The sequence below is a fragment of the Rattus norvegicus genome, chromosome 10 (genome assembly GCF_036323735.1).
Source record: "Rattus norvegicus strain BN/NHsdMcwi chromosome 10, GRCr8, whole genome shotgun sequence".
Lineage (NCBI taxonomy): Eukaryota > Metazoa > Chordata > Mammalia > Rodentia > Muridae > Rattus > Rattus norvegicus.
In genome coordinates, this window is record NC_086028.1 from 39,252,917 (window position 1) to 39,280,786 (window position 27,870).

General features: G+C 38.3%; 1 protein-coding gene across 14 annotated transcripts in view; it reads left to right on the forward strand.

Moving 5' to 3' along the window:
• Rapgef6 (Rap guanine nucleotide exchange factor 6) overlaps window positions 1-27,870 on the forward strand; it is a 168,375-nt gene that overhangs the window by 96,344 nt on the left and 44,161 nt on the right. For 9 of the 14 annotated variants that reach the window (XR_001840077.3, XM_017597259.3, XM_006246279.4 and 6 more), the window contains 7 exons: window positions 3,367-3,531; window positions 6,755-6,862; window positions 7,953-8,156; window positions 11,868-11,976; window positions 14,532-14,772; window positions 21,261-21,418; window positions 23,871-23,885. Coding sequence is in view for 13 of the 14 variants with exons in the window: in XM_017597259.3 (XP_017452748.1) it covers window positions 3,367-3,531; window positions 6,755-6,862; window positions 7,953-8,156; window positions 11,868-11,976; window positions 14,532-14,772; window positions 21,261-21,418; window positions 23,871-23,885 (1,000 nt within the window). In the remaining variant the exon portion in view is untranslated. The remainder of the gene's footprint in view (window positions 1-3,366; window positions 3,532-6,754; window positions 6,863-7,952; window positions 8,157-11,867; window positions 11,977-14,531; window positions 14,773-21,260; window positions 21,419-23,870; window positions 23,886-27,870) is intronic. The other 5 variants (XM_006246277.5, XM_006246280.4, XM_039085935.2 and 2 more) reach the window with 1 other exon arrangement.

Sequence of the window (27,870 nt, forward strand, 5' to 3'; positions counted from 1 at the left end):
GTTTTGGCCAAAGACCCCTATATTTTAATAATTTTAAATGTATAGAAATGTTTAAGAACTAGAATGGGAAGATGGCTCAGTTTAATTAGTTAGGGCTTGTCAGACAAATGCAGATACAGGGACCTGAGCCTGTCAGAACTCATGTAAAAAGTCTGGGCACATCGTTGTGCACCTGTAATTGAAGCAGAGGGGAAGCAGAGATAGGAGGATCCCATTATCTTGGTAACATTCATGAGCTCTGAGTTTGATGTGAGACCCTGTCTTAAAACATGGTGGAGAATATTTGAGTAAGACATCCGAAATTGACCTTTGGCTCACACATACCCATATACACATGAACAAAAAAAAGAAAAGTTTCAAGAATACAGAGACTCTGTAAGTCAGATTTCCCCCACTTTTAATATTGTGTCGCGTTTGCCCCTTTTTTCGTCAGTCTTCTTTTGAATTGTTTGAGATATTTTACAAATACAGTATGTCACCATTCCTAAAGCAAGAGTACTACTTAAACACCTCTGGAGAACCTAACATTGAAGACCTGTGTCCATATGTGAGGATTTTTTCCTATGATGTCACCATTTGTGACACTTGATAACTGATGGGTATCTGATGAAGAGATGTTCTGAGGTGACTGTCAGCATATGCCTCTAGTTTGTGGATAGTAACAACTAGGTGCAAACCTCTTCCCACCTCTTTTATTATTGTTGATGATTCCTGCTGAAAACACCGTTTTACTGATACTATAATTTCTCTTATAAATACTGATTGTCATTCTTTAATTTGTGTTTGATATGGATTTATTGTTATACTCCCTTGCCATCAGTATTGTTTAAATGCTCTACAAGTTGACTCTTGTATTCTTTTGAAATGCCCTCATCATTCTTTGAGCATTTTTTAGTTTTCTAACAGTCAGTAAGGATTATCATGAACTTTTCTTGTTCTTACTCTGGAATCAGCCATTTCTCCAGAAAGTTCCTGATCTTTCCAGTAGAAAATAGCATTTATAAGCCAGATCTGGAAATTTACTATATTGTATATTTTTAGCCCCTCGTGAGTCAGAGCTAGGAAAACAGGTATTTATGTTCATTATCAATGTACATCTACAACTCTCTGTGCATTCTGCAGCCATACATTATATGATATTTAACTGGCCTAAAACTATCCTACAGACTTTTTTTTCTAATGTTTTATTTCCATATCTATTAATTCTTCTCTTGTTTATTTGCTGGTTTTTTTTTTTTTAAGATTTATTTATTTAATGGGAGTGAGTACACTGTAGCTGCCCTCAGACACATCAGAAGAGGACATCGGATCCCATTACAGATGGTTATGAGCCACCATGTGGTTGCTGGGATTTGAACTCAGGACCTCTGGAAGAGCAGTCAGTGCTCTTAACCACTGAGCCACCTCTCCAGCCCTATTTGCTGGTTTTAACCAGTCTCTACCATGCCAGAATAGCAGTGCCAACCATGTCTTTTGCCTTTCTCCAAGTGGAGGTTATCCAGAGTGTGATTCTCTCTCCAAGGACCAAAGTTTCTTGGTTGCAAGGGTAGACGTTGAAGACTTAATTTTTGCATGATAATGGCCTCTTCGAATTTTTTAATGTGTTGCCCAGACTCTGTAGGAACCCTTATCTACCGTTTTAGACAAACAGGATAGTGTTCTTCTTTTAAACTTGAACAGTTAGCACACTCACTCACTATGTCTACCCTAAGACCACATATAAGTTTCCTAGACCATCATTGGCCTAAATAACAAACCCATTTTCATAATCTTAGACTTAGTATTTTTAAGAGTAAGAAATAAAAAGGAATAACTTTTAGTCTCTATGCCATAAGTTGGTTATATGACATCTTTCTTACTTCTGAGTACCTTATTAACATTGGGTGCCCTTAGGGAATAAAAATTCTGAGATAACATTGTCAGTATTAATGTATGTTTACCATATAGATGTTCGGATTAGTTATTTGTATGGTTGCAGCAGATTGGCATTTGAACTTAAGGGCCAGGATTAGATTTTTAAATTTTATTTACATAAAATGATATATAATGTATAAAATATTAAATTATATTTATGTTTGTGTATATAAATTATATCCGTAATAGTCTTTTGCTTGTGTGTGTGCCTATGTACCATGTATGTGTCATGTCTACAGAAGTCTAAAGAAAAGGACATTGGATCCCCTGGAATTGGAATTAGACATGATTGTGAGCTACCATGTGGGTGCTAGGAACCAAGCCCAAGTGCTCTTCATCACTGAGTCATCTCTCCAGGTCGGAGAGATGGGTCAGTTGGTAAAGTGTTTGCTGTTCAAGCACAAGACTCTTAATTCAGGTTTCTTTAAAAAGACTAGTATGGGGGGTTGGGGATTTAGCTCAGTGGTAGAGCGCTTGCCTAGTGAGCGCAAGGCCCTGGGTTCGGTTCCCAGCTCTGAAAAAAAAGAAAAGAAAAAAAAAGACTAATATGATGACAAGCAACTGTAATTCTTTCATTGAGGAGGCAGAAACAAGGGTCCCTTGGGCTTTCTAGCCAGCCAATCTGGCCAGTTGGTGAGCCCCCAACAAAAATATTTTTTTTCCACAAAAAAAAAGGGGGGGGGAGGTAGAGAACATTTGAGGAAGACACTGACGTAATTCTCTGGCCTAACCCTCACTCTGCCAACCCTCCAAAAAGCCAGGCATGATGGCTCATGCTTGTAAGGCTCCCAGGCCTGTAAGACTCTGTCTCAAAAATAAGGAAAAGTTCTTGAGGAACAATACTCAGGGTTGTCCTCTGGCCTCCTCATGACACAGACACCAAAAATTAATTAATTAGGAGACCTGCAAAGTCTAATAAATTTTAACATCGATTCAGTAACTCAATAGAAAATGTGTTTGTGTGCGCGTGTGTGCACGCGAAATTTGAAGTATACAAGCATTTAAAATCTTGAATATAGAAACCATACAGGATTTAGTCATTTCACATACAGCAAAGCTTGAAGAGTACAGACCTCTATATTATTCCTGTAGCCTAGTATGGCAGTTGACTTGGATTAGAAGTGGAAGAAATCTTACTTGCTTGCTCTCTTCTTTATTTCTGTTGTTTCCTTTGCCTTAGACAGTCATTACCTGCCATATTGTAGCAGAATTAGTAGTAAAAGCCCATACAGGAACGAGTCGGCGCATTTCCTGGGTCCTGCCATGGTGAAATGGCAGAAGAAAGAAGCACAGCTGAGCAGATGCTGTTGGGGACTTACCCCTCTGCCATATCTCAGCTCTGACCCTCTGGCTGCTACTAAATTACAGTCATAAGATAAGATAGGATAATGGAGATAACGTGACACCTTGAGTTCTATTTTTTCCTAATCTCTTCTTTTCTTGGGTTTTTAGGCGACACCTGAGCGTCTCATCATGCATTTGATAGAAGAGCATTCTATTGTGGACCCAACTTATATAGAAGATTTCCTATTAACTTACAGAACATTTCTTGAAACTCCTTTGGATGTTGGGATCAAGCTTTTAGAATGGTTTAAGATTGACAGCTTAAGGGATAAGGTGGGTTTATAAATAGAAAAGACAACTTTAACCTTTACATTTTATTAATAGACACTTTTGCACTTAATAGATATAGTGAGGGTTTTGTTGTTTTGTTGGAAAAAGTAAACTTACCTAATTAATGTAGTGAGTTAGTGTAGACATGTGTTTGCTCACTTTCCTAACATAATAGTTGTGAGAGAAGTGGGTACCAGCTACAAGATCAGAAACTGAGATAAGACAGTGGCACAGCTAGTTGTAAACTCAGGGATCGTAGTAGTAGTTGTGCAGATGGATAGAACATGAAACTGGTTAGTGAGTTTTAAGTAATACTCCACTTCTTTTCAAGAAGATGGGCTGTTTGTCTCAGGATAAGACAATCCAAGCTTTTCTGAGTTAGAGACTCTAAAATCATCTGAAATTTTGGTAGCACTTAGTTGGTTTCCCATAATGTATAGGAAATGTGTCTTTGGGTTATTTTTTGCACCGCGCATTGTTTGCTATTTTTGATTGAAGATTTTAGTTTATTTTATAGGACATCTATATTTTTAATGGAAAGACACCTTATCATATTAGTTGGGAATAAATTGTTTTCAGAAAGTAAAAGCGGGGTCATCATTTCCGGTGTGCTTTCCTGTCTTATATGTTAGATAATAAACCGTAGGTGAGGACACTGAATTCTGTTATTCAGGAGACTACAGCCTTTACTTCCCCTCACTGCCACCCATGTTTTAGAATTAGATACAAGTACTTTAGCTCTAGAGAAAATAAAGGGATACTTAGGAAAAGAACCAAAACATTGTTTAGAAATAGCTAGATATATTTATGTAAAAGCATAAATTGGACCCTTTCATACACCATATACAAAAATTTATTTCAAAAGGGATCAATCAGAGGCCTAAACATAGGAATCAACATTAGTAGCTGTAGGAGGACCCACGTGCCTACACTTCACCACCCAGCTGATGCAAGAGCAGTGTTGCAGGTTTGAGGCCAGCAGTGTGAGTCTGTGGGTAAAGACACTTGCTGAACAATCCTGACAACTTGGAGGTCTGAGTTCAAACCCCAGGACACACATGCAGGTGAAAAGGGAGAACCAGTTCCACAAAGTTGTCCTCTGACCTTAATACATATCATGGCACATGTACTCCACACAGATCATGGATATATACAGTAATAATAGTTGTAAACATTTTTAAGAGACAAAATACAGTGCCCTTAGACTATGACTTTAGTTCTAAAGATATAACACCCAAACACAAGCAAAAAAGAAAAAAAGACAGATAAACAGAACTTCCAATACTAAAATCTTTTTTCTGTATCAAAAAGCTCTATCAAGAACTACAAGATAGGGAGACAGCTCAGTGATTAAAAACACTGCTGGGCAAGGATGAGAATGGGAGTCTGGATCCCCAGAACCCATGCAAATGCCAGGTAAGCATTGCAACCAATCTATGAAAGTGGGAAAGGCGAAAAGTTGCATAAACAACATAAAATTTACAAATCATAGGTGTGGTAAGGATCTACTCACCAGAGTAAAAAACTCTTAAAACTTAAGGACAGAAAGACAAGCAACATGACTGAAAAATGAACAAATGACTGGAGTAAATACCTCTCTGAAGAAGATTCATAAATGGTCCACAAGCATATGAGGATGTTTACTCTCATTGCACATAGGAAAGTGCACTCAAAATCTAGTGACGTGTACCACCTCACCTACTAAGATGGCTTTTTTAATGGGAGAAAGGAGCACTCCTGGGGATATAAGGAATGGACACACACACAATATTGAAGATGGTACTATAAACTGTTGCGCTATGGAAAACAATTTAGCAGCTCTCTAAAAGGCTAAACACAACAGACACATAACCCAAAAACTCTTCTGCTAGGTATGTACCCAAAGAAAGAAAACAGCTTTGCAAGCATAAACCTTAACACAGATATTTATAGCACTATTGATAATAGTTAAAAGGTAGGAACAAACCAAAATCATCAGAGATAAATGAATCATGTGTGGCAGTAAAATAAATATGCATGAAATTGAAGTGCTAAGTGAAAACGTCATAAACGGATACTTATTGCATGAGTCTGTATATGAAATATTTGAAGTAGGAAAAATCCAGAGACAGAAAAGCAGATGAACAGTAACTTTCAGGGGCCAAGGGGTACAGAATAATGAGAACACACTAATGAATGAATATGGATTCTTCTTTTGAAGTAATAAAGCAGTGGTTCTCAACCATCCTAATAGCTGGTAACCTTTAATACAGTTCCTCATGTTGTGGTGATCCCAACTATAAAATTATTTATGTTGCTACCTGTACCTGTAGGTTTGCTATACTTATGAATCATAATGTAAATGATTTTGGAGATAGAGAATTGCCAAAGAGGCCATGACCCACAGGTTGAGAACAGCTGTGATAAAGAATGTTCTAGAATTTCATATAATGAGTATGTGCTTTAGACTGCTTAAAATGGTGACATGGATATTCTGTCATAAATTTTGGAGTGTGAATCAATTACTGACTTTATTAGGCACAGTATTCAAATCCACTTACATTTGTTAGTTTTATGTTAGGAAAAGGTCACCTGTGTATATGCAGGTCCATTGTAGCACATGCTCCCTGCAATATTTTTTGAGACAAGGTATCAAGCTGGACTAGGAGCCACCAGTTGGGAGCTCCTTGGATTATCGTGTTTCCGTCTCCCAGCACTGGGCTTAGAGGTATGTGCCAGCACACCCTGCATGTACATAGGTGCCGAGGATCTGAGCCCTCTCTTCTAGCCCCACGTTCCTTGATTTTTTTACTTAACTATGCAACAAAATAATAACTCAAGGCTTTGAAAATTTGACAGTATTTAGTGACATTTTTTTAGATATGTTTTTCTTCACAATTTTGGTCAAGTACATTTTTAACAGCTTTTTTTTTTCTTTTTTTCTTTTTTTCGGAGCTGGGGACCGAACCCAGGGCCTTGCGCTCACTAGGCAAGCGCTCTACCGCTGAGCTAAATCCCCAACCCCCATTTTTAACACCTTTAATGTTTGAAATTATTGCCTGCACTTAGAAGATACAAAGGCTTGTGTTTAAGACGCTTATGTGAAATACACATCTTAGTTTGTGTCTTCTTGCTGAACCAAAGGAAACATATGCTGAGATTAAACTGCCTAGAACAAAGGACGCTCAAGAGGAGCCAGAAGATAGAAGAGTACCGCATAACCACATGCTTTCTTCTGTTTCCACAGGTGACCCGGATTGTACTCTTATGGGTAAATAATCATTTTAATGATTTTGAAGGTGATCCTGCTATGACTCGATTTCTAGAAGAATTTGAAAAAAATTTGGAAGATACAGTAAGGCTCAAAAGAACTTATTACTTTTATAATTCATAGCTCTCTCTACTCCCTCAGTAAAAACAGCAACTCAGAACAAGTTCTACTCCTATATCTGTTGTAGGATGAGAATTCCTCACCAAAATAAAACATGTTCATTTTGTTTTGGACCTAGCCTCTTGTTAGAATGTGCACATGGACAGGTTTCCTAAGCTTATGCCTCAGATCTCAGTAGAAAATGGTAATCTCCAATTTGGGGAGATTGTGAAAACTATAGTGAGGTAAACCTGAAAACAGAGAAAATACTCAGCAGTGTAGTTCCCAGAGCAAGTGAGTTGAATTGAGCACAGAAGGAACAAAGTGGCAACCCTGGTCCCTTTTTACCCTCAGTTCCTGTAGACTTCGTTGTAGCATATCTGCTCTGTACAGAATGAGGAAGCATAAACAGAGATTGGGGAATTTGACTCATACAGGCACACTACCATCGTTTAGCTCTCACAGTGTCAATGAGTAGCTATTTAAAAGAAAGCGAGGTTGAGTCCTGGATTGCCCCCAATCCCATTCACTGAAATCTCCCACTCTAAGGTACTATGTACAAGTATAGAATTTGATCGCTGGCCTGGAAGAAAAATATCTATACCTTTTTATTAGAGCCATATCATGTTCACAAACACATTACATTCCCTGTTTGAGAATTGTTGAATATTAACTTTGGGATAGAACTTCAAGTTAGAATGTTACTGAGTTTTAAAAAGTTAATTTTTGAAGACATGGAAACTTGGATGTGTCTGAATATTAGGCAATAGGAAGTTACTCTAGTTTTAAAATAGAATTTTAGAAAATCCTGTTTTGTATAACAGCCAGGAGGTATACAAGAATAATACATTAAATTCAGAAGATTCGGGATAACCTTTCATTAACAAAAAGTCTTTTAAAACACTTGAGAAATTGTACTGAGTGCTCTAGGTGCAAGTACCCTCTCCTGTCATGTTTACCTTGTCACAAGTTCTACAGTTTGTGGTTTTTTGGTTCTAATCCTAACCATTGTAGGATATTTCAAAGCCTGTAAAAATAGATACATGCATGTACACTTCAGTCTTCTGCTTCACAGAAAATGAACGGTCACCTCAGATTACTGAACATCGCCTGTGCTGCAAAGGCTAAGTGGAGGCAGGTTGTACTGCAGAAGGCGTCCCGTGAGTCCCCGCTACACTTCAGCCTCACGGGAGGCAGCGAGAAGGGATTTGGTGTCTTTGTAGAAGTAGTGGAGCCTGGTACCAAAGCTGCTGACGCAGGACTGAAACGGGGTGATCAGGTAAGTGAGCAATCCCACACTTACATAAGGACTTTGATAAATAATGTATCTGTTACTTCTGTCTCTTTTTGGGGAGGGCAGTTTTGAGAGTGAAGAGTGTGCGTGTCCACAGCAGAGACAATTTTGAGTGTTTTCCTTAGGGGCTGCCTGCCTTTTCTTTTCCTCCTGGCCAGCTTCAGTGGCCTGGAACTTGCCAAATTGGCTAGGGCATCTGCTTGGCAGGCGCCAGGGATCCCCGTCTCTACCTTCCCAGTACCGGGAAATCAGGTCCTCACTTTCCCAGCCAAGCTATCTCCTCAGCCCGAGCGCTAATATTGAAATAGGATTTGTCTTCAAAATATTTATCATAGATTCGTTACTTTTGAGGGGAAATTTTATAATGTTGAAACCATGTGTTCTACAGGACTCAGTTTTTTTGAATGGCCCTCCCTATTTCCCAAGGATTATGAAATTTATCCTTGGCAACTTCAAAATGTTCTAGAAATGTTCATGAATTAGCACCCTTACAACTGTGATAGAATAGAAGCTTCAAAATGCTTTTAATATAAGTGGCTGAAGATTCAGTGATAGCATCAGATTAACTAATGTCCATGTAGTACCACAGCTGCAGTTATAAGCAGAGTGAACCAGATGAAAAACCGGGAAAAGCCGAGATGTGGGAGGAATTGGTTGTAGCCTACTGGTTTGTTTGTTTGTTTGTTTGTTTTTTACTTGGTTTGTTGTTGTTATTCTTTCTGGGTTTTGGTTTCTAGGCTGGGTCTCACTGTGTCCTTAAAGTCAATATATAGTAGACTAGGCTGCCCTTGAACACACAGAGCTCTGCCTCCTGAGTGCTGGGCGTGTGCCAGTGTCATATGCCATTATACCTGGTTGGCTTATTCTTTTTAGGAATTAAGTAGCTATTGTGCAACCTAAGTAAAAATGTAATATACTGCATCTTACGTATTAAATGTAATTCCCAAGCTCCCTCAATCATTTTATTAATTTTATTGATAAGTAATTTTATTGGTAAGTAATTTTATTAATATCAACAGAAAAGTCTGGGAACCTGTTGTGATTTTTTTTTTTTTTTAATTTTGGTTGTTTTATTTTCAAGCACTGGAAATCAGACCACAGCTTTCTAATGTGAGACAAGCACTTTACCACCAATTTACATGCTTGCCCCAGGAATCTGTATTTTTAAAAAGCTCTATAGATGATTTTCATGTACATCAGTGTTGTTTTCTTGCTAATCTTCAGTTCACACACAAAATGGCCATCATTTGGCAATGTCTAAAATAGACATGTACACTCTTTCATTTTGTTTTTGTTAGGAGTTTGTTGTTGTTTGGTTTGTTGATCTTATACACAGGGATAAAACCCAGGGCTCCACACATGCTGGGTGAGCACTGTGTTCTACTACGCTCTATCTCTAGCCCCTAAGGTATCAAACCTAGAGATTATTGCTGGTGCACAGTGAGTAGAGGCCACTGAACGGCCTACAATACCCTGAATGTCAGAACCTGGTGGGTAGGGTATGGGAAAACTGTAGTAAGTCAGGCTTGGTGATGCATACCTTTAATCCCATGACTTGGATGCAAAAGCAGATAGATCTCTGAGTTCTGGCCAGCCAGGGCTAGCCATGCAGTGAGACACTGTGGGGAATGAGCACGGGGGTGGGGGCTGGGGTTGGGGGTGGTAGCAATCCTTTGATTTCTTGAAGGAAGTTTTTTAATCTGGCCCTTTCCTCAGTCTACTCATTAAAAATATCTAACAGTCAGTATTTTAGAATTAGTTTATTATGATTTTTAAAGAATTTTATAAAACATTTAAAAGCATCATTTCTCATAGTAGGTAAGAGGACAGTGAGATCTAAAAGTTATATTCCAGATGTGAAATCTATCTGGTTTTGCTTCTTCCATCCTTTCTCCCACAGTCACCTCTAATGTGTTAGATCATGCATCTCTGTGATTTCTCACTCTACAGACATCTGTATATACTTGAAGATGTTTAGTGTGTTATACAGTTCTATGGTAACTGGTTTTACTCTTAAGAATATTGAAGTTAGGGTTGGGGATTTAGCTCAGTGGTAGAGCGCTTGCCTAGCAACCGCAAGGCCCTGGGTTCGGTCCCCAGCCCCAGAAAAAAAAAAAAAAAGAAAAAAAAAAGAAAAAAAAAAGTTGCAGAAAAATATCCCCTTATCATATCGTTGCCCAATGGAAGCCAGAAGCCTGCCCTTTTTTCATACTATTGATCCCTACACAGACATATCTTTATTCTTTGTCCTTGAGATTCAGAGTTGTTGGGAACTGTGAACTGACTGGAGCTGTCTTCAGTGCCAGGGCACTTTGGTGTGTAGATATGAGTTATTTGGTATTGTTTGCTTTGTTTGAGACAGAGTCTCACAATGTAACCCTGGCTGGCCCGGAACTCACTTTGTAGACCAGGCTGGCCTCAAACTCAGAGTCCATGGGAGTTAAAGGTATACCACCACAATGGGCCTGACCTGTCTTTGTGGAATTCTGAGTTTCGCTTCTATTGACCTTTCTTTTCCTAATATATGTTTTGTATTCTCTTCTCCTTTGGGAATTTCTGTGTCACTTCTGAAGTCTGTTCTCTTTGCTTTTTGTTTGCTGAAGAATTTTTGCTCATTATTTTTCTTTGCCCTTAGGATTTGCTTCCTCCCACCCTCACCCCCAGTCTACTAAACGTTTTGTGTGGTGATGGGGTATAACCAAATTAAGGAGTCCCTTCTGCGAAGAAGCAGTTTCTCACCTGCAGAAAAAAACATCACGGTAGTGCTGCTTTTGGCTGCCTGCCTGGTTCTTTTATTAATTAAAAAAAGGAAAGAAAAATATAGGAAATATTTAGAATCCTGATTTGGTTTTCCCCTAAGACAAAGCCTGACTGTGTAGCTCTGTACTTTGAGTCCTCTTGCCTTAGTATGGGATTATAGGCATGCACTGTTGCATTCAGTATTAGCATGCTGCTTTTAAATTAATACCTTGGAATGCACTAAATTTCCCTTTAGACTATTTGACTAAAATCTGCATGAACATACATAAGTAGTGTTTTCATCTTGTGAGCTAAACATGATTAAAATTTTTCTTCACTTATAAATTATCATATATTTTATTATGTTTAGTGTATGTATATGTTCTTATTCAAACACACGAGTCATGATGTATGTGTGGATGTCTGAGAAGTAAGTTCTCTCTTTTCACCATGTGGGTTCTGGGGATCAAGCACCTTTACCCACTCAGCCATCTCTCCAGTCCCTGTTTTACTTTTCCCCTCCCCCTCTTCTTTTTTAGGTTTATTTATTTTAGGTGTATGTGTGTTTTGCCTAAATATCTGTGCATCATATGCTTGCCTGGAGCCTACAGAGGTCAGGACAAAGTATTAGATCACCTAGAATTGGAGTTGTGGGTGATTGTGAGGTACCATGGGTGTACAGACTGAACTGCATTCTCTGTGAGAGCAGTTCTTGCTCTTGACTACTGGGCCATATCCTTTAGGATCCCAAAGAAAATAACCTTTTAAAATACATGGAATGCAAGATTTGGAAATTAAGCCATACAGGGAAAAAAATGATAGCCCAGCTTCTCATCATTGTTTATATATGGTGTGATTTATTCAAGTTCTATTTAGTTTTTCTACTCAAGCTTTTAAGATTATAAATGTGACTACTATTATCTTTGTTTTAATTTGTATTTTTAAAATATTTTCAAGATAATGGAAGTCAATGGGCAAAACTTTGAGAATATTACGTTTGCTAAAGCCCTTGAAATTTTGAGGAATAATACTCATCTTGCACTTACTGTGAAGACCAACATTTTTGGTAAGTTTTGTTGTAAAGCTATTGAGATAAGGTTTTGTTTTATTTTGAGTAATAGAAAAGCTAAAAGTCATTTCAGTGAGGTAGATGATAGTAAAATAGAAACTTTATTGTAAAGCTGCTAAGATTATTAGGATTTTATAATCGATAATTTTTATATAATCTAAATTTCATGGAAATAGTAGTACTCCTAAACCTAAGGAAATAGTGATACAGCTTCGGTCCTATGTAAAGTATCTCTCGAGTTCCTGTTGTGTACTGTGCAGTACAGAGTACAGCAATAAAACCTAGATGACCTGAACAAAGCTTAGAAGTCATAAGCAGGCTTTTTTCTACTCCCGACCTTCAAACCGAGCTTTCCACAGTGAATCAAACGCCAAATTAGTTGTTTCATCAAGTAAACTGAATGAAGCATTGAAATATATGAGTGAGATTTCTAAACAGCATGTCCTTTGGTTCTGTGTAGAAACATTTATAGTAGCTACACTGTGTTCTTCAGTTCTGTAGTATAAGGACGGGGCTAGGCCTGAGTGTAAGCTGAGTATAGCTGAATGCTGTAGCTGACCTATATCTGTACCGCACGTCGTTTGTGTTTCATATTCATAGCAGAATAAAAGAGGTATTAAGCTTGTGCTTGTCACCAAACGTACCATTCATTTGTTCTTGTAATTATTAAGATTTGTTGTCATTTGCTTTAGACATTTTTATGATTTATTAACACTTGCTTAAGACTGTATTGAATTTTGGCTAAAATCATGAGAATGATAGCCATGAATCCAGAATAGCAACTAAAAACCAAAGGCCACTTGGGAGTTTTTACAAGACAGGGGAAGAAAATCCCTTTAGGCTGATTAGATTGCCTTTCAGAAGGAAATGGAGCGCTTGGGGTCTTAGGGCAAACTGAAATGTCTCTCTTGGTGCTGAAGAGATGGCTCAGTGGTTAAAAGCACTTGCTATCCTTCCAGAGGACCTCAGTTCTTTTTCCAGCACCTACATCAGGCAAAATCCATCTGCATTTGCAGGTTCAAAGAATCTGATACCCTCTTCTGAACTCAGCAGGCACATGCACACATGTCAGACACTCATATGTGCACATAAGTATAAAAAAAATAAGTCTCATTTTTCAAATGCTTTCATCATGGCAGTATAGTCTTGTCTTGCTGAAGACCCTACAAGATGGGGAAAAAATATTTGTCAGTTCTTCTAGCAAAACCTTAATATGCAGATTATGTAAAGATCTCAAAAAGCTGGTATGGTGGAGGCAGGAGAATTAGGATTCCAAAGCTGGCCTGAACTACCTAAGACATTATCTCCAAAATATAAGACAAGAAAGGAGGAAAGGAAAGCACTTAGAAGCTGAAGCAGGATTGAAAGTTTAAGTGTAGCTGAGATATATAATGAAATGCTATCTTTAAAAAAAAATGAAAAAAGCAATCTTATGGTTTTTAATGAGCAAATTATCTAAACAGACACTTCTTAAGAGAAGAAACAGACATAGTCAACAAATATTTGAAAAAGTACTCAATATTATTAACCATAAGAAAACTACAAATCTAGACCACAGTCATCTTCTGTCTTAAGTAACTTTAAACAAAGAAGAAAACATAGCAGATGTTGGTGATAAGGATGTGTGGGAAAGGCGTTCTTCACACTCTGGGTGTCAGTGTAACTCAGCACAACTGCTATGGAGAAGACAAGTCTTCATACGGCTAAACAGAACCTGTGCATGAGGGTGCTGTCTCCCTCCTTAATGGATAACCACAAGAAACGACATCATAAACCTAAGAAATACCTATATGTTACTTATTGCTGCTCTCACAAATCACTAAGATTAAGAATCAGCCTGAGGCTCATTAGTAGGTAAAAGGACGGTACGTGATATTTAGGAGTATTAAGCCACAGCCCAGGTCAAATCCTGACACTTGGCTAAAGTGGATAGTACCAGAAGACATTACGCTAAGATCGTCCAGTCTGGCACACAAAGACCAGTTTGGCATGTTCTCTCTTCTGTGGCAGCAAAAGCAGTGTTGGCCTGAAATCAGGCTTAGACTAAGAAAGGCTTGAGGGACAGTGCAAACATGGACATAACAGTGGTTGGGGATATGAGTGCATAACATCCTGATCTCCAGAAGTATGTACAGGTCATTGTTTTTAACAAGCCCAGTGGAGTGGCACACACATGAAATCCCAGCACTTGGGAGGCTGGAGCAGGAAGATACTGAGAGTTCGAGCCAGGCTGTGAAGCAAAATCCTGTGTCAGAACCGCAAAAGGGAAGTAAGAGAGGAAAGAAATGACAGAAGAAGCAGCACAGAGAAAAGCAAGCCCTGGACTAGGCTGCTGCTGGCTCACTGTGTAGTACCCATTTTTCACACATGCTGGCAGCCTACCTGTTTCCTCTCAGTTTTTCCCAGTGACTTCATCTTACCACTTTGGGAATCTAGCAGCTGATGTTAAAATGAGTATTAGACTGAGAAAGCGATGATGTTTTTCCTTAAAATGTGTTGGTATAAAACTTTTTAACAAAGAGAAGGAAAATGATGTTTGTTTATTTCCACAGTGTTCAAAGAATTGCTCAGTAGGACTGAACAAGAGAAATCTGGTGTCCCTCATATTCCCAAAATTGCTGAAAAAAAAAGTAATCGTCATTCTATTCAAGATGTCCCAGGGGATATTGAGCAGGTGCCACAGGAGAAAGGAAACAAGAAAATTAAAGCAAATACCGTTTCAGGTGGAAGAAATAAAATCAGGAAAATTTTGGATAAAACAAGATTTAGTATCTTGCCTCCAAAACTATTTAGGTGGGTAATACCAATGTATCGTGTGGGGCTGTAATGCTGACTGGTTTTTATGGTAGGGAAACAAACTCTTGACTCGTGTTTGTTTTTATTCATCATAAAATCTTCAAATAGTGCATGAGTAAAATCAGAATTCTCCACATTATCTGTAGAATTTATCACTGGTAGCTTTTAGTATTGTGAATTCTAGAGAAGATTGTTTCATATGGTATATTTTTCTATATAGGGTTCAGTTTCAATTCACGGGATCTGTAAATTTGCATATCTCAAGTCTTGTGACATGTTCATCACTAGTAATTTTTTTTTTTGTTTTTAAATGTCATTTTTTATTGCTAGTATTACTTTCTCCTGAATTCTAATGGTGAAGTTTTTGATATTTGGTCTTTTTGAGATCGTCTTTCTGTAAATATACCACATATTGGCAGGAGCTCAAAAGCTTCTGCCACAGCCTTCAGATTTCTGGGCATACATTCACCATTCCCAGTTTAAATCTATTTTTTGTTTCAAACATGAGATATCTCCAAAATTAAATAAAATCTAAGAATTTTGTATGCAAATTGAGGTTTGTAAAATGATCATTGAATCACTCCGCTGAAGTGTCATGGTTAAAAATAACTCCAGGATATGTATTACCAATTTTACAAAGTACTAAGCAAGTACAGTACGTAAAACAAAGGGCGTATCCAGTACTTGGTGAATCAGTTAAGACAGTGAACTGTCACTGACAAAAAGATGCATCCAAGAAAAACACATGTGCAGTCTTCTGTCTTCATTAGCATTGAAGACTCTCATGCTAGGAAAGTGGCTCAGTAGATGGAGCCCTGGCCACTCAGGCATGATGACCCACATTGTAATAAGCTAGGTACACTAGCTAATACCTGTAACTTCAGCTGTCGGGGGCAGGGATGGGAGGATCCCTGAGGCTTCATAGCCATCCAGTCTTGTAGCATTGGTAGACTCTGATTCCAGAGATTTTCTGTCAACTTTCTGAGAAAAATAAAATATAGACATTAAGGAAGATAGCTGATGTCAGCCACCTGGCCCCCTACACACATAGACACACACAAGCATATGTATGTCCCCATCTCACACACACACACACACACACACACACACTTCTGAAAGATAAAGAAATATTCTTCACAAGTTCTTACTTCTAGCCAGAGACAAATTTTCTCTTCAATTAATTAGTCGCTCATTTGAGACGTAAATGTGATGGCTTTGTTCTAATTCCACTCTAGAGCTCATTGCTCATTCATTTCCTGCTTTCACTGAGGTGACTAGGTTATAAAAACCACAACTTTAAAACAGCCAAAATATTTATTTATTATTGTACATATCAGCAAACACTGACACCAGAGGAAGTTGGGTGAAGAGACCTTAGAAGGATAGCCTACACTAACAAGCTTGGGACGTGTTTGAAGTCACGATGGAAAGGAGAAAAACCTAGGGCCCAGAAAGCAGGAAATAGTTCACACGGAGGGTGCCTTTCTTGCGATCTACCTCCAGAAGCCCTGATGGCTTGGTCTAGAGTATGTACATCATTGCAACTGGTAGTATGGTTATGTCAGGTAGGATCTACAACTAGAGAATGTTGTGACTGTGGCTCATTAGAGACCCTTCCTGGGCAACTAAGCCAGTGGCATTATGCATATTCTTTGGAGAGTAGAAGTAGGATACTAGGCATGGACACCAGGTTCATAGCAGGAAACACAGAAGTTGCTGTCACCAGGAGTATTTCCCACATGATAACTTTTAATTGGTACCAAGGAAGAAAGATCTACTAAAAGTGGGTTTCTTTAAATTCAGGATGTATTTTTATTTAATTTTTCATTTGTTGAACTTTTTGCTTTGTGTTACACCTCTCTTGGATGCAGTATGATATATAATGTCAGTCATTTCAGTCACTAAAAGATAAGAGTTCTACAGATTTCTGAGACCAGTTTGTGAGAATTCGGTTTTCATTTTTATGTTAGACTAGTTACTCTGTATTTTTGAGAACATGTATTATTATTTTTGATACTATTAATCATTTAAAATGAATTTGGATAATTTTTCTTGCAGTTTTTGGAAGGCCTTCCCCATGTAAAGCAAGTATTATACCATTGAACCAGATCACTAGTTCTTGGCTTTTTTTTTTTTTTTTTTTTTTTTTTGAAACAGGGTCTCCCCAAGTAGTTCCAGCTGACATTGAATTCACTGTATAGCCATAGCTGGTCTCAAACTCTTTAAAGGGCTGAACTCTTTCTTCTTCCCAAGTGCTAGAAGTGCAGGTATGCGTCACCCACATCCAGTAAATAATTTCATTTCTGTTTGTTTGTTGTTGTTGTTGTTTTTTCATTTTGGAAAGACAGCAAACAGGAAATGGAATATGAGACTCTAAACACCCAAAGTCGTCTTCAGTGATGTACTTCCTCTAGCAAAGCTGCACTATCTAAGCTTCCCTAGACAGCACCACCAACTGGGAAACTAGTGTTCAAATATTTGAGTTGATAGGAAACATACTCATTCAACCCACTACAGAAATTCACCCTCTCTGACAAACTCCTGGAAATCATTTCAAGGGAAAAACAAGACTGTGATATCAGTAGAAAATAGGCAGAAAACATGAGTTCAAATGATCCATACAGATGCTTATCCAAGGATACAACACCCTTTCAATAGATCTCATGATGATTATGTCCTGCCATGTTGCCAGTGCTGGCCTCAAGCTCCTGTGGTCAAGTGATCTTCCTGCTTCAGCCTCACAAGAGCTACAAATACACCACAAGCCCTAGTATAAGAGATTGGTATGTTAGACATGAAAAGTAACAAGAAGGACAGATGTTTTTTGTTTGTTTTATAAAGCACAATAAGTTTTCCCTTTTTTCCCCTTCTGTCTTTCATCTTTCCTACTATAAAATATTTCAGTTCTTTTAATTGAGATTAAAAATCAAGTAGTTTTGCCAGGTGGTAGTGGTACACACACACACCACACACACACACACACACACACACACACACACACACACACACACACACACACACACACACACCCCTACACACACACCTACCTTTAATCCCAGCACTCAGGAGGCAGAGGCAGGCAGATCTCTTGAGTTTGAGGCCAGCCTGGTCTACAGAATGGCATCCAGGCCAGCCAGGGCTACACAGATAAACCCAGTCTCAAAAACCAAGATGAAATATTAATTAATTTTAATTCTGTAGTTTCTGAATCCCTATGTGCTAAAGCTCCTTAGCTGAAGCATTTCAAATTCTATTTCTCCCACATATCCTCTTAAGAACAGGGCAGCTATTACAGTATCTGTGGGAGCAGGAAGAAAAGAATGTTTCTTAAAAAAAAGAAGTATGGGCTGGAGAGATAGCTCAGAGGTTACGAGCACTGACTGCTCTTCCAGAGGTCCTGAGTTCAATTCCTAGCAACCACATGGTGGCTCATAACCATCTGTAATGTGATCTGATGTCCTCTTCTGGTGTATAGGTGTACATGCAGAAAGGGCACTCATATGCATACATAAAATAAATAAATCTTTAAAAAATAAAAAAGTTAAAATGAAAATAAGTTTTTGACAAGTTGTTGATGTGGGTCCATCCGTAAATTATGAGATAAAGCATGGTTTTCATTAGCCAAGGCTAATTCCACTCAGGGACTCAATTTCCCTTTTTAAAATGGCTCAGCTTTACTCTCTCTACTCATGGTTGCCCAAGCGACATCACTGTACCTTCCTAGAGATATGCTGTTTCGTTCTCTGCATCAAGAACTGTTTTCCTCTCCAAATATCAGTATATTTTTTTTTGTTTGCTTGTAATGTTGGAGTTATTTTATGGCCTCTTTGGTTTCATAAGAAAACTAATTATTTTTATTTCAAACATTTTAAATGTTAGGGAACTAATTATTGAGGAATTTTTCAAAAATATTTTGTTTCTGTTACTGCATCACTTCTCAGGAGACTGTTTTGGTAAGAAATGACATGATTATTTTCAAATAGGCTTTATCAGTTCAACTTTAAGCATGGATTTTTTTTTTATTTTTATTTTTTTTATTTTTTTTGCAAATTAACTACTTCATTTCTGTCATAGCTTGAATTGCACAGGACAGAGTTTTCATGTCTACATGCTCACACCTTAATTACCATGAATTTATAACCTACTTGCTATGAGTGTAGCTAGATAGTCTTGTGGTATTAATTATTAAAAAGCAGAATCAATGTTAAGTGATAGTAAATATTAAGAACTTTTCATATTTTGTGAGCTTTGCCTCTGTGGTAAATTACCTGTAATGTAAAACTCTGACCCAGGGCTGGGGACCTGACTTCATAGGCAGAGTGCTTGCTTCCCTTCTGAAAGTCTCTGTCTTTGACCACAGGCCCCATAGAAAACCAACACTTTGGAGGTGGAGGTAGGATGATTGGGCGTTCAAGGTCATTCTCACCAGATAGAATGTTGAAGAACAGTCAAGGCTATATGAGACCCTGTATCAAAAAACAATTCTAATCTTAGTTTAGTGTTGTTAGTTAAGAGTAGATCATGGGGTTGGGGATTTAGCTCAGTGGTAGAGCGCTTGCCTAGGAAGCGCAAGGCCCTGGGTTCGGTCCCCAGCTCCGAAAAAAAGAACCAAAAAAAAAAAAAAAAAAAAAAAAGAGTAGATCATGTCTTTAAAGGTTTGTTTCCTTGGATTTGCTTACCTGACCTTATGAATCAAAACACTGGTGTGTTTGTTTTCAGACATCAACTAGAGAAAGACTTACTGTTCAAAAATAGATCTTTACACATTTTTTATTGACAGTTATGGCTTTAATTATGGATTCTAACACACTAAATATATCAGAACATTTGAAGTTATTAACATTTTCTGTGTTTATTTTTCCTCCCCAATAGCATTACAGAATTCTTTTTTTTTTTTAATTTTTACACTCCAGATTTTATTCCCCTCCCTGTTCATCCCCCGACTGTTCCACATCACATCCCATACTCTCCCCCTACCCCAGTCTCCACAAGGATGTCCCCACCCCACCCACCACACCAGTCCTCTAAACTTCCTAGGGCCTCCAGTCCCTTGAGGGTTAGGTGCTTCTTTGACTGATCCCAGACCCAAGAGTCCTCTGTGATCTTTACACTTTTTATGATTTAAATACTCAGTAGCATTTCTTTTTTCCTCCTAGCTAATCCTAAAATGTTTAATTGTGACAGCAGCAACCAACTTTGTAGAGAGCTAGCTTAGGGTAAGCATGAATTACTCACCAAATACAGCATTTCTTTTCGTAAGAGTAGGTTGATGTTTCTCCTTGAAGATAAATGCTATTTGTATCAGTTATATTGTCCCACTACTTCTCAGTGACAAGTTAAAGTAAACGATCCTCTCCTGTAGGTTTGGATTATTCATTTGGGTACAGTACTTGGCTCTCTTCATAAAGACAAAAATACTATTCTTCATCTAGTTGGGCTCACTCAGTCTTTGTAGTAGTCCTTCAGCCAGTGGCCAGCTAGAGAAGGAATTCACTCAAGGCAACCTTATAGTAGTCAGTCTCCCATCACAGTGACTTCCTTCCATGCCTTACCTTCATGCCTTCCTGACTACATTCTCTTGTCCTGGCTATCTTTCTGGTCTTGCTATTAACAGTCCATTACTCTCCATTTTGCTTCCTTTCATAGTCTGCCTGTATCCCATATTTGGCTTTAACATATTCTAAATATATTCTATATCACTCATCTTTTAGATTGTAGTTTAATGTTTTCCATGATGATTGGTAAGTGTTCTGTGATACCTCTGTGGAACACAAACAAAACAGAAGGCTGTGCTGAGTAAAATGGAGATAGAAATAGATCCTAAAGAAAGCATTTCAATGCTAGTCAGTTTAGGGAATAACTCTTACTTTGGTCATTGCTGATGATGGAAATCTTTTTCACTGTGATCTTAAATTCTATACAACAGTTTTACTTTATAATTAAAGTAATATTTGGAAAATACACAAAGTTTAACTGTCTATATTTTTCCTTACAGTGGCTTTAGAGTAACCTGTGTAATATTCTAAATGTTTTAAAAGAAGAATATTTTGTTGTCCTAGATAATGGCATTTTAGTTAATATGCGGTTTTGAAACCTTAAAAGAGAGCTGTTACTGACTTAAACTGTCTTGCGATTATCATGTGATTGGAGGGGACACTTCCTGTGCTGTAGTCATATATAGCTCAATAAATCAGTCCCTAAACTGTTGTTCTGTACCAAAACCAGAGGAAACAAACTCATTATTTGTGATTAGTAGAATTACTTCTGTTTTCTACTTCATTTTAATGTAACTATCAAAAACATTTCATTGCTGTATCTTCATTGTAAGTACCCTTTTTGTTTGCTGAGATGTTTTAATCTAACTGGTTGAATCATGACACTGAGTTGATTTTGTTCTTGTTACACCTTTGTACTTAGGAAGTCAAATTGTTTGCTTTGTAAGTACCTTCTAATACTTGAAAGTAATACATGTTTTTCTTTTAAAGTGACGGAGGCCTGAGTCAATCACAAGATGACAGCATTGTGGGAACCAGGCACTGTAGGCACAGCCTGGCTATCATGCCAATTCCTGGAACACTGTCATCCAGCAGCCCAGATCTCTTACAGCCTACCACTAGCATGTTGGACTTTTCCAATCCTTCAGGTAATATTTCCATGTAACTTCATATGGCTCCGTCACTTGAGCCTTGTGCAACAGATACTGGGTTAGCCTGCGGTTTTCACCTCTGACTCTGGCTTTTTACTTCATGAAAAAAGCTAGTGTGGAAAATTGTCTTCTTCTTTTTTTTTTTTTTTTTTTTTTTTTTTTTAACCTAAGCACAAGGTTACTTCCTTGAAAATTGAAACCTGATAATAAAACAATCTCAGTGGTATTTTTCAGAAATTGCTGAGTGATGGAATGAAAACAGACTGTGAAAAAGAATTAAGGCAGGTTGTCTTAAAACATTAAACCATTGTCTTCTAAATACTAAACCATCTTAGTAATTTTCTTAGAAGCACTGATTTTTTTACCCTCAGCATGTGAAGCTAAAGTTGTTTCTGGTTTGTTTGTTTTGTTGGTTTGGGGGTTGGTCAAGAACTGTTACCAGCGTGTAGCATTGTTTACGTCGCTAATGACTTTCGGGATGGATCAGCAAGCTGCTGTCTACATGTAGTGGTGCCCGGAGGCATAAAATGTCACATAACTGTATGATCTAAAATTTCATTATAAAGAACTGATTATATACCCATCACTTGAAAAAATGTGAAATGTTTTTCAAGAAAAGACAAAAGGTAGAGATGGGGAAAGTGGTCCCTCCGCGCGTTTCTGATTGAACTTACGTTTTCAGTTCTAGTGCACAGAGGAAGGTTGTTCGTTCACGTACATTTCAGTGCCAGAAAGAAAATGTAGGTGTATTAGTAAAGTTTCTCTTTTCTTACAGCAACTTAAATAAAAAAAAACCTTAGCACAACAGAAAGCATTTGCTGAAGGTTGTATTGTACATTATTTCTTGGGATTTTTTTTTTTAATAACAACCTACAAACTCCAAGCTTTAACGAAAACACAGACCAGTGAAAGTAGTTGTGTACACTGTTCTCTCCCATTCCCAACTGAGGCTAGAGCCATGATGCTCAGCAGGCCGATGCTATACATCGCGCCTTCCGTAGGGCTGCCAACTGTAGAACAAACATTTCAGGGAGTCATAACTCCACTTAACTTCTAGCACTTGCCGTATTAGTGAAGTCTCGTCATCAGACAGAAATCATAAATGAATGCAAAACTACTTGTGAGTACATTAAAATGAATTATTTGCTTATTATATAAGGTGTCCTAGACGCAGAACAGCAGGCTGGGCTCCTCTCTGTGACCCGGAAGAAATGTCTACAGGGTTGAGGTGTTTCGGGGATGAACTTCTCTCCCGCTGCCTGTTCTGACCACCTGTTGCTTCACTGCTTCTTGAAAGCGGCCTGTGCTTTGGCACCTATAGATTCTCCCCTTGTAACCAGTGAGCGGTCTCTTACCCTTAGTGCTACTTTCCAGTGCTCCAGCCCATTCCTCTGCTGAAAGCAGCATGTTTTCATGTCTTCACGTGTCCATCATGTTGTGCAATCAAAATCTGTTTCTCTTTGTCTGTATGTGGTCTACAGTGGCATATTTCTTACATTCCATAGAAGATTCACAATCTTAAATATGCATGTTTTTATTAAAGCAATTATTAGAAAAGGCATATAGTTTTATGGGTGTTGTTGTTGTTGTTGCTGCTGTTGTTGTTGTTTTGGTTTTTTTGGCTGTATTGACGTCCTAAGCATTTATATTTATGCTGGTGGTGAAGACCCAAGTTAAAGAAAGCACTTGCCACCAAGTCTGACAGTCCGAGTGTGCTCTTTGGACCCCATTGGTAGGAGCGAGCTGATTCCCAATTGCCATCTTCTGACCTTTCCCATGCATGCACACAGACAAAAGTAAATGAGTAAATAATTAGAAAATAGTGCCGAAGGAATAAAAAAGGACTTAAATGAAAGAAGAGAAAGAAGTGGTAAAAGGAAGATAAAGGGTAACAAAAAAAAGAGGGATGGGAGGTGAAATGGTTAAAATTTAGACAGTTGTACTATGGAACTGAGTCAGCCCTGAGGAACAGTTACTTCTCAAATTGCTCTCAGATTGGCTTCACAGTTCTGTCCTTGAGAATATCTCAAGACGACCCAGAGATGCATTGTCAATCTACCTGGAGACAGTCCCATGCGGCTGAGACTGCAGCATGTGCACATCCTAGTGATAAAGCTGGACACCCCATCAGAGACCTCCAGATGTACAGCTTGGGAAAGATGCACGAATGTTATCAGGCTTTTTTGGGAAAAGTTATTACCAGTTCCAAATTCACCTTCTTAACATTGAACAGTAGTACTAGAATTTGCTTTGTGCATAAGCCCTTGCAGTGACCTTCTGTCATTAGCCAGCATGACTGGTATTTGTCAGTCAAGTTCAGCTGTGTTGAGTCTGCATGTAAAGTTCTTACCAGATCAAAGTTTCAATGCAGGCAGAGCTGTAGAATTATTGAATACTTTGATTTGATTGCTGACTTTTTATAATTTTGCTTTATTTTTGCTGCCTACAGCTGTTGGTTTTTACTGTAAGTATCTTGGTATCATTTTGTCTTTTGTGTGTAGTTTGTTATTTTCAAAAAGAATAGGGGCTGGGGATTTAGCTCAGTGGTAGAGCGCTTACCTAGGAAGCACAAGGCCCTGGGTTTGGTCCCCAGCTCCGAAAAAAAGAACCAAAAAAAAAAAAAAAAAAAAGAATATAATATGATAGAGAACTCAATAAAATAGGGAGCAGAATTCCACTCGTGAGGTAGTGCTCACTGGTGCGAGCCTTTTAGTTGTGTTTCTTGACTCCATATGTTTTTGTTTTCATACAGAGTCAGAATATACATGCCACTTTACAACTTGTGAAAAGTTTTTTGAAATTTTACTTTTCTTACATTGTAGAGTGTGTGTGTGTGTGTGTGTGTGTGTGTGTGTGTGTGTGTGTGTGTGTGAGAGAGAGAGAGAACATGTGTCATGGAATGCTTCTGGAAATATTTTTTTATAGTCTAGCATAACTTGAAGCTTAAAGAATTCAGAGTATGAAACTAGGAATGTGTCTGGATTGTTAGAGTGCTTGCTTAGCATATAAAAGACCTGAAGCTTCCATAGCTTTCATGGTGGCACAGGCTTGTAATGCCAGCAGTTCTTGGTGGATCTGAAGTTCAAGATCATCCTTGACTACATGGCATGTTTGAGGCCACCCTGGGCTACATGAAACCCATCCCAGAAAAAGAAAGAAAGAAGAAAGAAAAAATTCAGTGTGGCTAAACGAAGTTGGGTTCTGACTGCACACACCCCACCGAGTTTACACACAGAGCGCTTTGCTTTTTCATTTTGTAGCAGAAACCCTGTCTTAATTTATTTGATACAGCAGACTTAATTCTGTCTGCATTCCAAGTCTTTAGTGATATTTTAGTTATAGATAATCATGCTTTTTTTAAAGTAAAACTTTATAGACAATGGTTAATAGAAATGTCTCTATCCCTCAGGTTTTGCAATGAATAATTTATTTAGATCTTCTCACAGATTTCATTGATGTAAAATGTGTGTTCCAATCCCATTGATTCAAATGAGGTGTTACACTTCCCTCACCATTTTATTTAACAAAGTACTTTAGATATTTATGTATCTGGATGTGATGTTCTACCAACATTGTTTAAAGATATGGTAAAATTCTTTAACTAGTCCCCAATCGTGGAAATTTGTGTTTTGCTAAATCTTTGTCTTCATAGATTCCCGTGTTTTATATTTGTATGTTAACACATTTTGAACTTGGTCAACACTGTTTAATGCCTAAAAAATGAGTTAAATACTCGCTTGACATAAATAGGACAAGTATGTCAATTCTTGATCTTTTCTAGTCCCCTGTCACCTTGGAGGCATGTATGTATATGTGCACACACCCTGATCACTTCATTGGTGGCCCTACTCTTCCATTACTGTCTTTCCTGGAACCACTTCTCATTCTCTGGAATTAGTTAATGCCTCAGGTCAAGCCTGTCCTTCCTAATGTGTTTTCATCAGCTGGAACACTGGGTACGCAAGTGCTTCATAAGTATCAGTTCAGCAGGGTTGGGGATTTAGCTCAGTGGTAGAGCGCTTGAGGCCCTGGGTTCAGTCCTTAGCTCCGAAAAAAAGAAAAAAAAAAAGTATCAGTTCAGCAAAGTAAAACTTGAGGCAAAAGACAAAGTAAACTTTATTTTCTTAAAAATCTTTCTAAAAACATGAAAAATTATCTTATTTTTAGTGGTGTAATCTCATGGTCAGTACATCTTTAAAGGTTTTGTTTTGATATAGGGTCTCTCTATATCCCAGGCTGTCCTGGAACTTGATGTAGACTAGGCTACCCTCAGTCAGAACTGCCTACCTCTGCCTTCCAAGCACTAGGATTAAAGGCATGCACCACCAGACCCAGCTCCTTTAAAGTTTTTTTGTTTTTGTTTTTTTGTTTTGTTGTTGTTGTTGTTGTTGTTGTTGTTGTTGTTGTTTTTGAACACATACTGAATCAAAGTTAGCACTCTAGGGGCTGGAGCAATGCTCAGCAGTTCCATGAGATCTATTGGCACTGCTCACATGTGGTGCTCATACATTCAGCCAATCAAGCACACACACAAAGGAATAAATAAATAAATCTTTAAGAGTAAATTAAGGGCAGGTAGTGGTGACTTTAATCCTATCTGTGAGTTTGAGGCCATCCTGGACGACAAAGTGAGTTCCACAACAGCCAGGTATATTGCATAGAAAAACCCTGCCTCAAAAAAACATAAAGAGTGTAGAAAAATAGTCAGGCATGGTGGCACAGGCCTTTAATCAGAACACGTAGAAGGCAGAGGCAGGCAAATCTCTGTGAGCTTGAGGTTAGCCTGGTCTACAGACAGACAAGTCCTAGACAGAGCTCTAGAACAACCAAGGTTACACAAAGAGATCTTGTAAATAATAATAATAATAATAATAATAATAATAATAATATACTCCAGAGATGTATTTCTAACTTAAAAGTCCAGATATTTGGAGTTTGTGGTTGCTTCATTTGTCTAATTTGATTTCTTAAAAATAAAATCTGGAGCCAGACATGATGATACAGGTTTTTAAGCCCAGCACTTAAGAGACAGAAGCAGGTGGATCTCTGTGAGTTTGAGGACAGCCAGGGCTACACAGAAACCCTGGCTAGATAGATAGATAGATAGATAGATAGATAGACAGACAGACAGACAGACAGACAGACAGACAGACAGACACCCTGCCCAGATAGATGGGTGGATGGGTGGATGGATGGATGGATGGATGGGTGGATGGATGGATGGGTGGATGGATGGGTGGGTGGATGGATGGATGGATGGATGGATGGGTGGGTGGGTGGGTGGGTGGGTGGATGGATGGATGGATGGGTGGGTGGATGGATGGATGGGTGGGTGGGTGGGTGGATGGATGGGTGGATGGGTGGGTGGATGGATGGGTGGAATCTAAGGGCTGATGAAATAGCTCAGCAGGTAAGGACATACTCTAAGACTTACTAAGCCTGTCCACGTAAATTCTGTCCCTGGGATCCACATGATAGAAGACCAACTTCAACGTTTTGTCCTCTGACTTCCACATAAGTACTGTGGCATGTGTATGATGTTCCACCCACATACCAGTCACACAAAATAAACAAATGCAAACACACACACACACACACACACACACACACACACACACACGAATCTCTGGGCTAGTAAATACTATGCACTTTCAAGGTCTTTTAGAAGCATGTTTTTCTGGGACTACAGTGATAGCTTAGTGACAGAACTCTTGCCCAGAACTCTCCATCCAAAAAACCAAAACTGCTTTTCTTTTAATGGAATTTCTTTGTGTTTGCAGTTTTGCTTCATGACTTAGAATTCAAGGTGATTATACACTTTTTTCCTTTTGATTCTTTTGACTCTGTCATGAGCCAAATACTCTGTGTATATTGATCTTCATCTGGCATTGTGTTTGTAAGTGATGTACATAGTGGCTCTAAAGTAGAGTCTGAAGTACTCTTGATGGCCAAAGAGAAGGAATTGTTTTCTTCTGATTTCACTGTTTTCCAGATCGGTTTTCATTGCATTGGCAGATTGATCAGGGTTTCTGTGGTGGTGCCTTTGGGTAATCCTATTTACAGATTTCTTCTAGAAGCACCTTAAAAAAAAAACCTTGACTTTGTGTTATGTGCCTGTGGAACAATTTGTCTTTTTTTTTTTAATGCTTTTTTTTTTTAAAGATTTTATTTATTTACTTCATGTATGTGAGTACACGGTTGCTGTCTTCAGACACACCAGAAAAGGGAATCAGATCCCCATTGTAGATGGTTGTGAGCCACCATGTGGTTGCTGGGAATTGAACTCAGAACCTCTGGAAGAGCAGTCAGTGCTCTTAACCACTGAGCCATCTCTCCAGTCCAACAATTTGTCTTTTATATGAGGAACAAATGGTTTTAGAACGTTCAGCTTTTTAGCCTGTTCAAGATACACAACTCTGTGTTTCTTCCCAGGTATTAGAAGAGCAGAG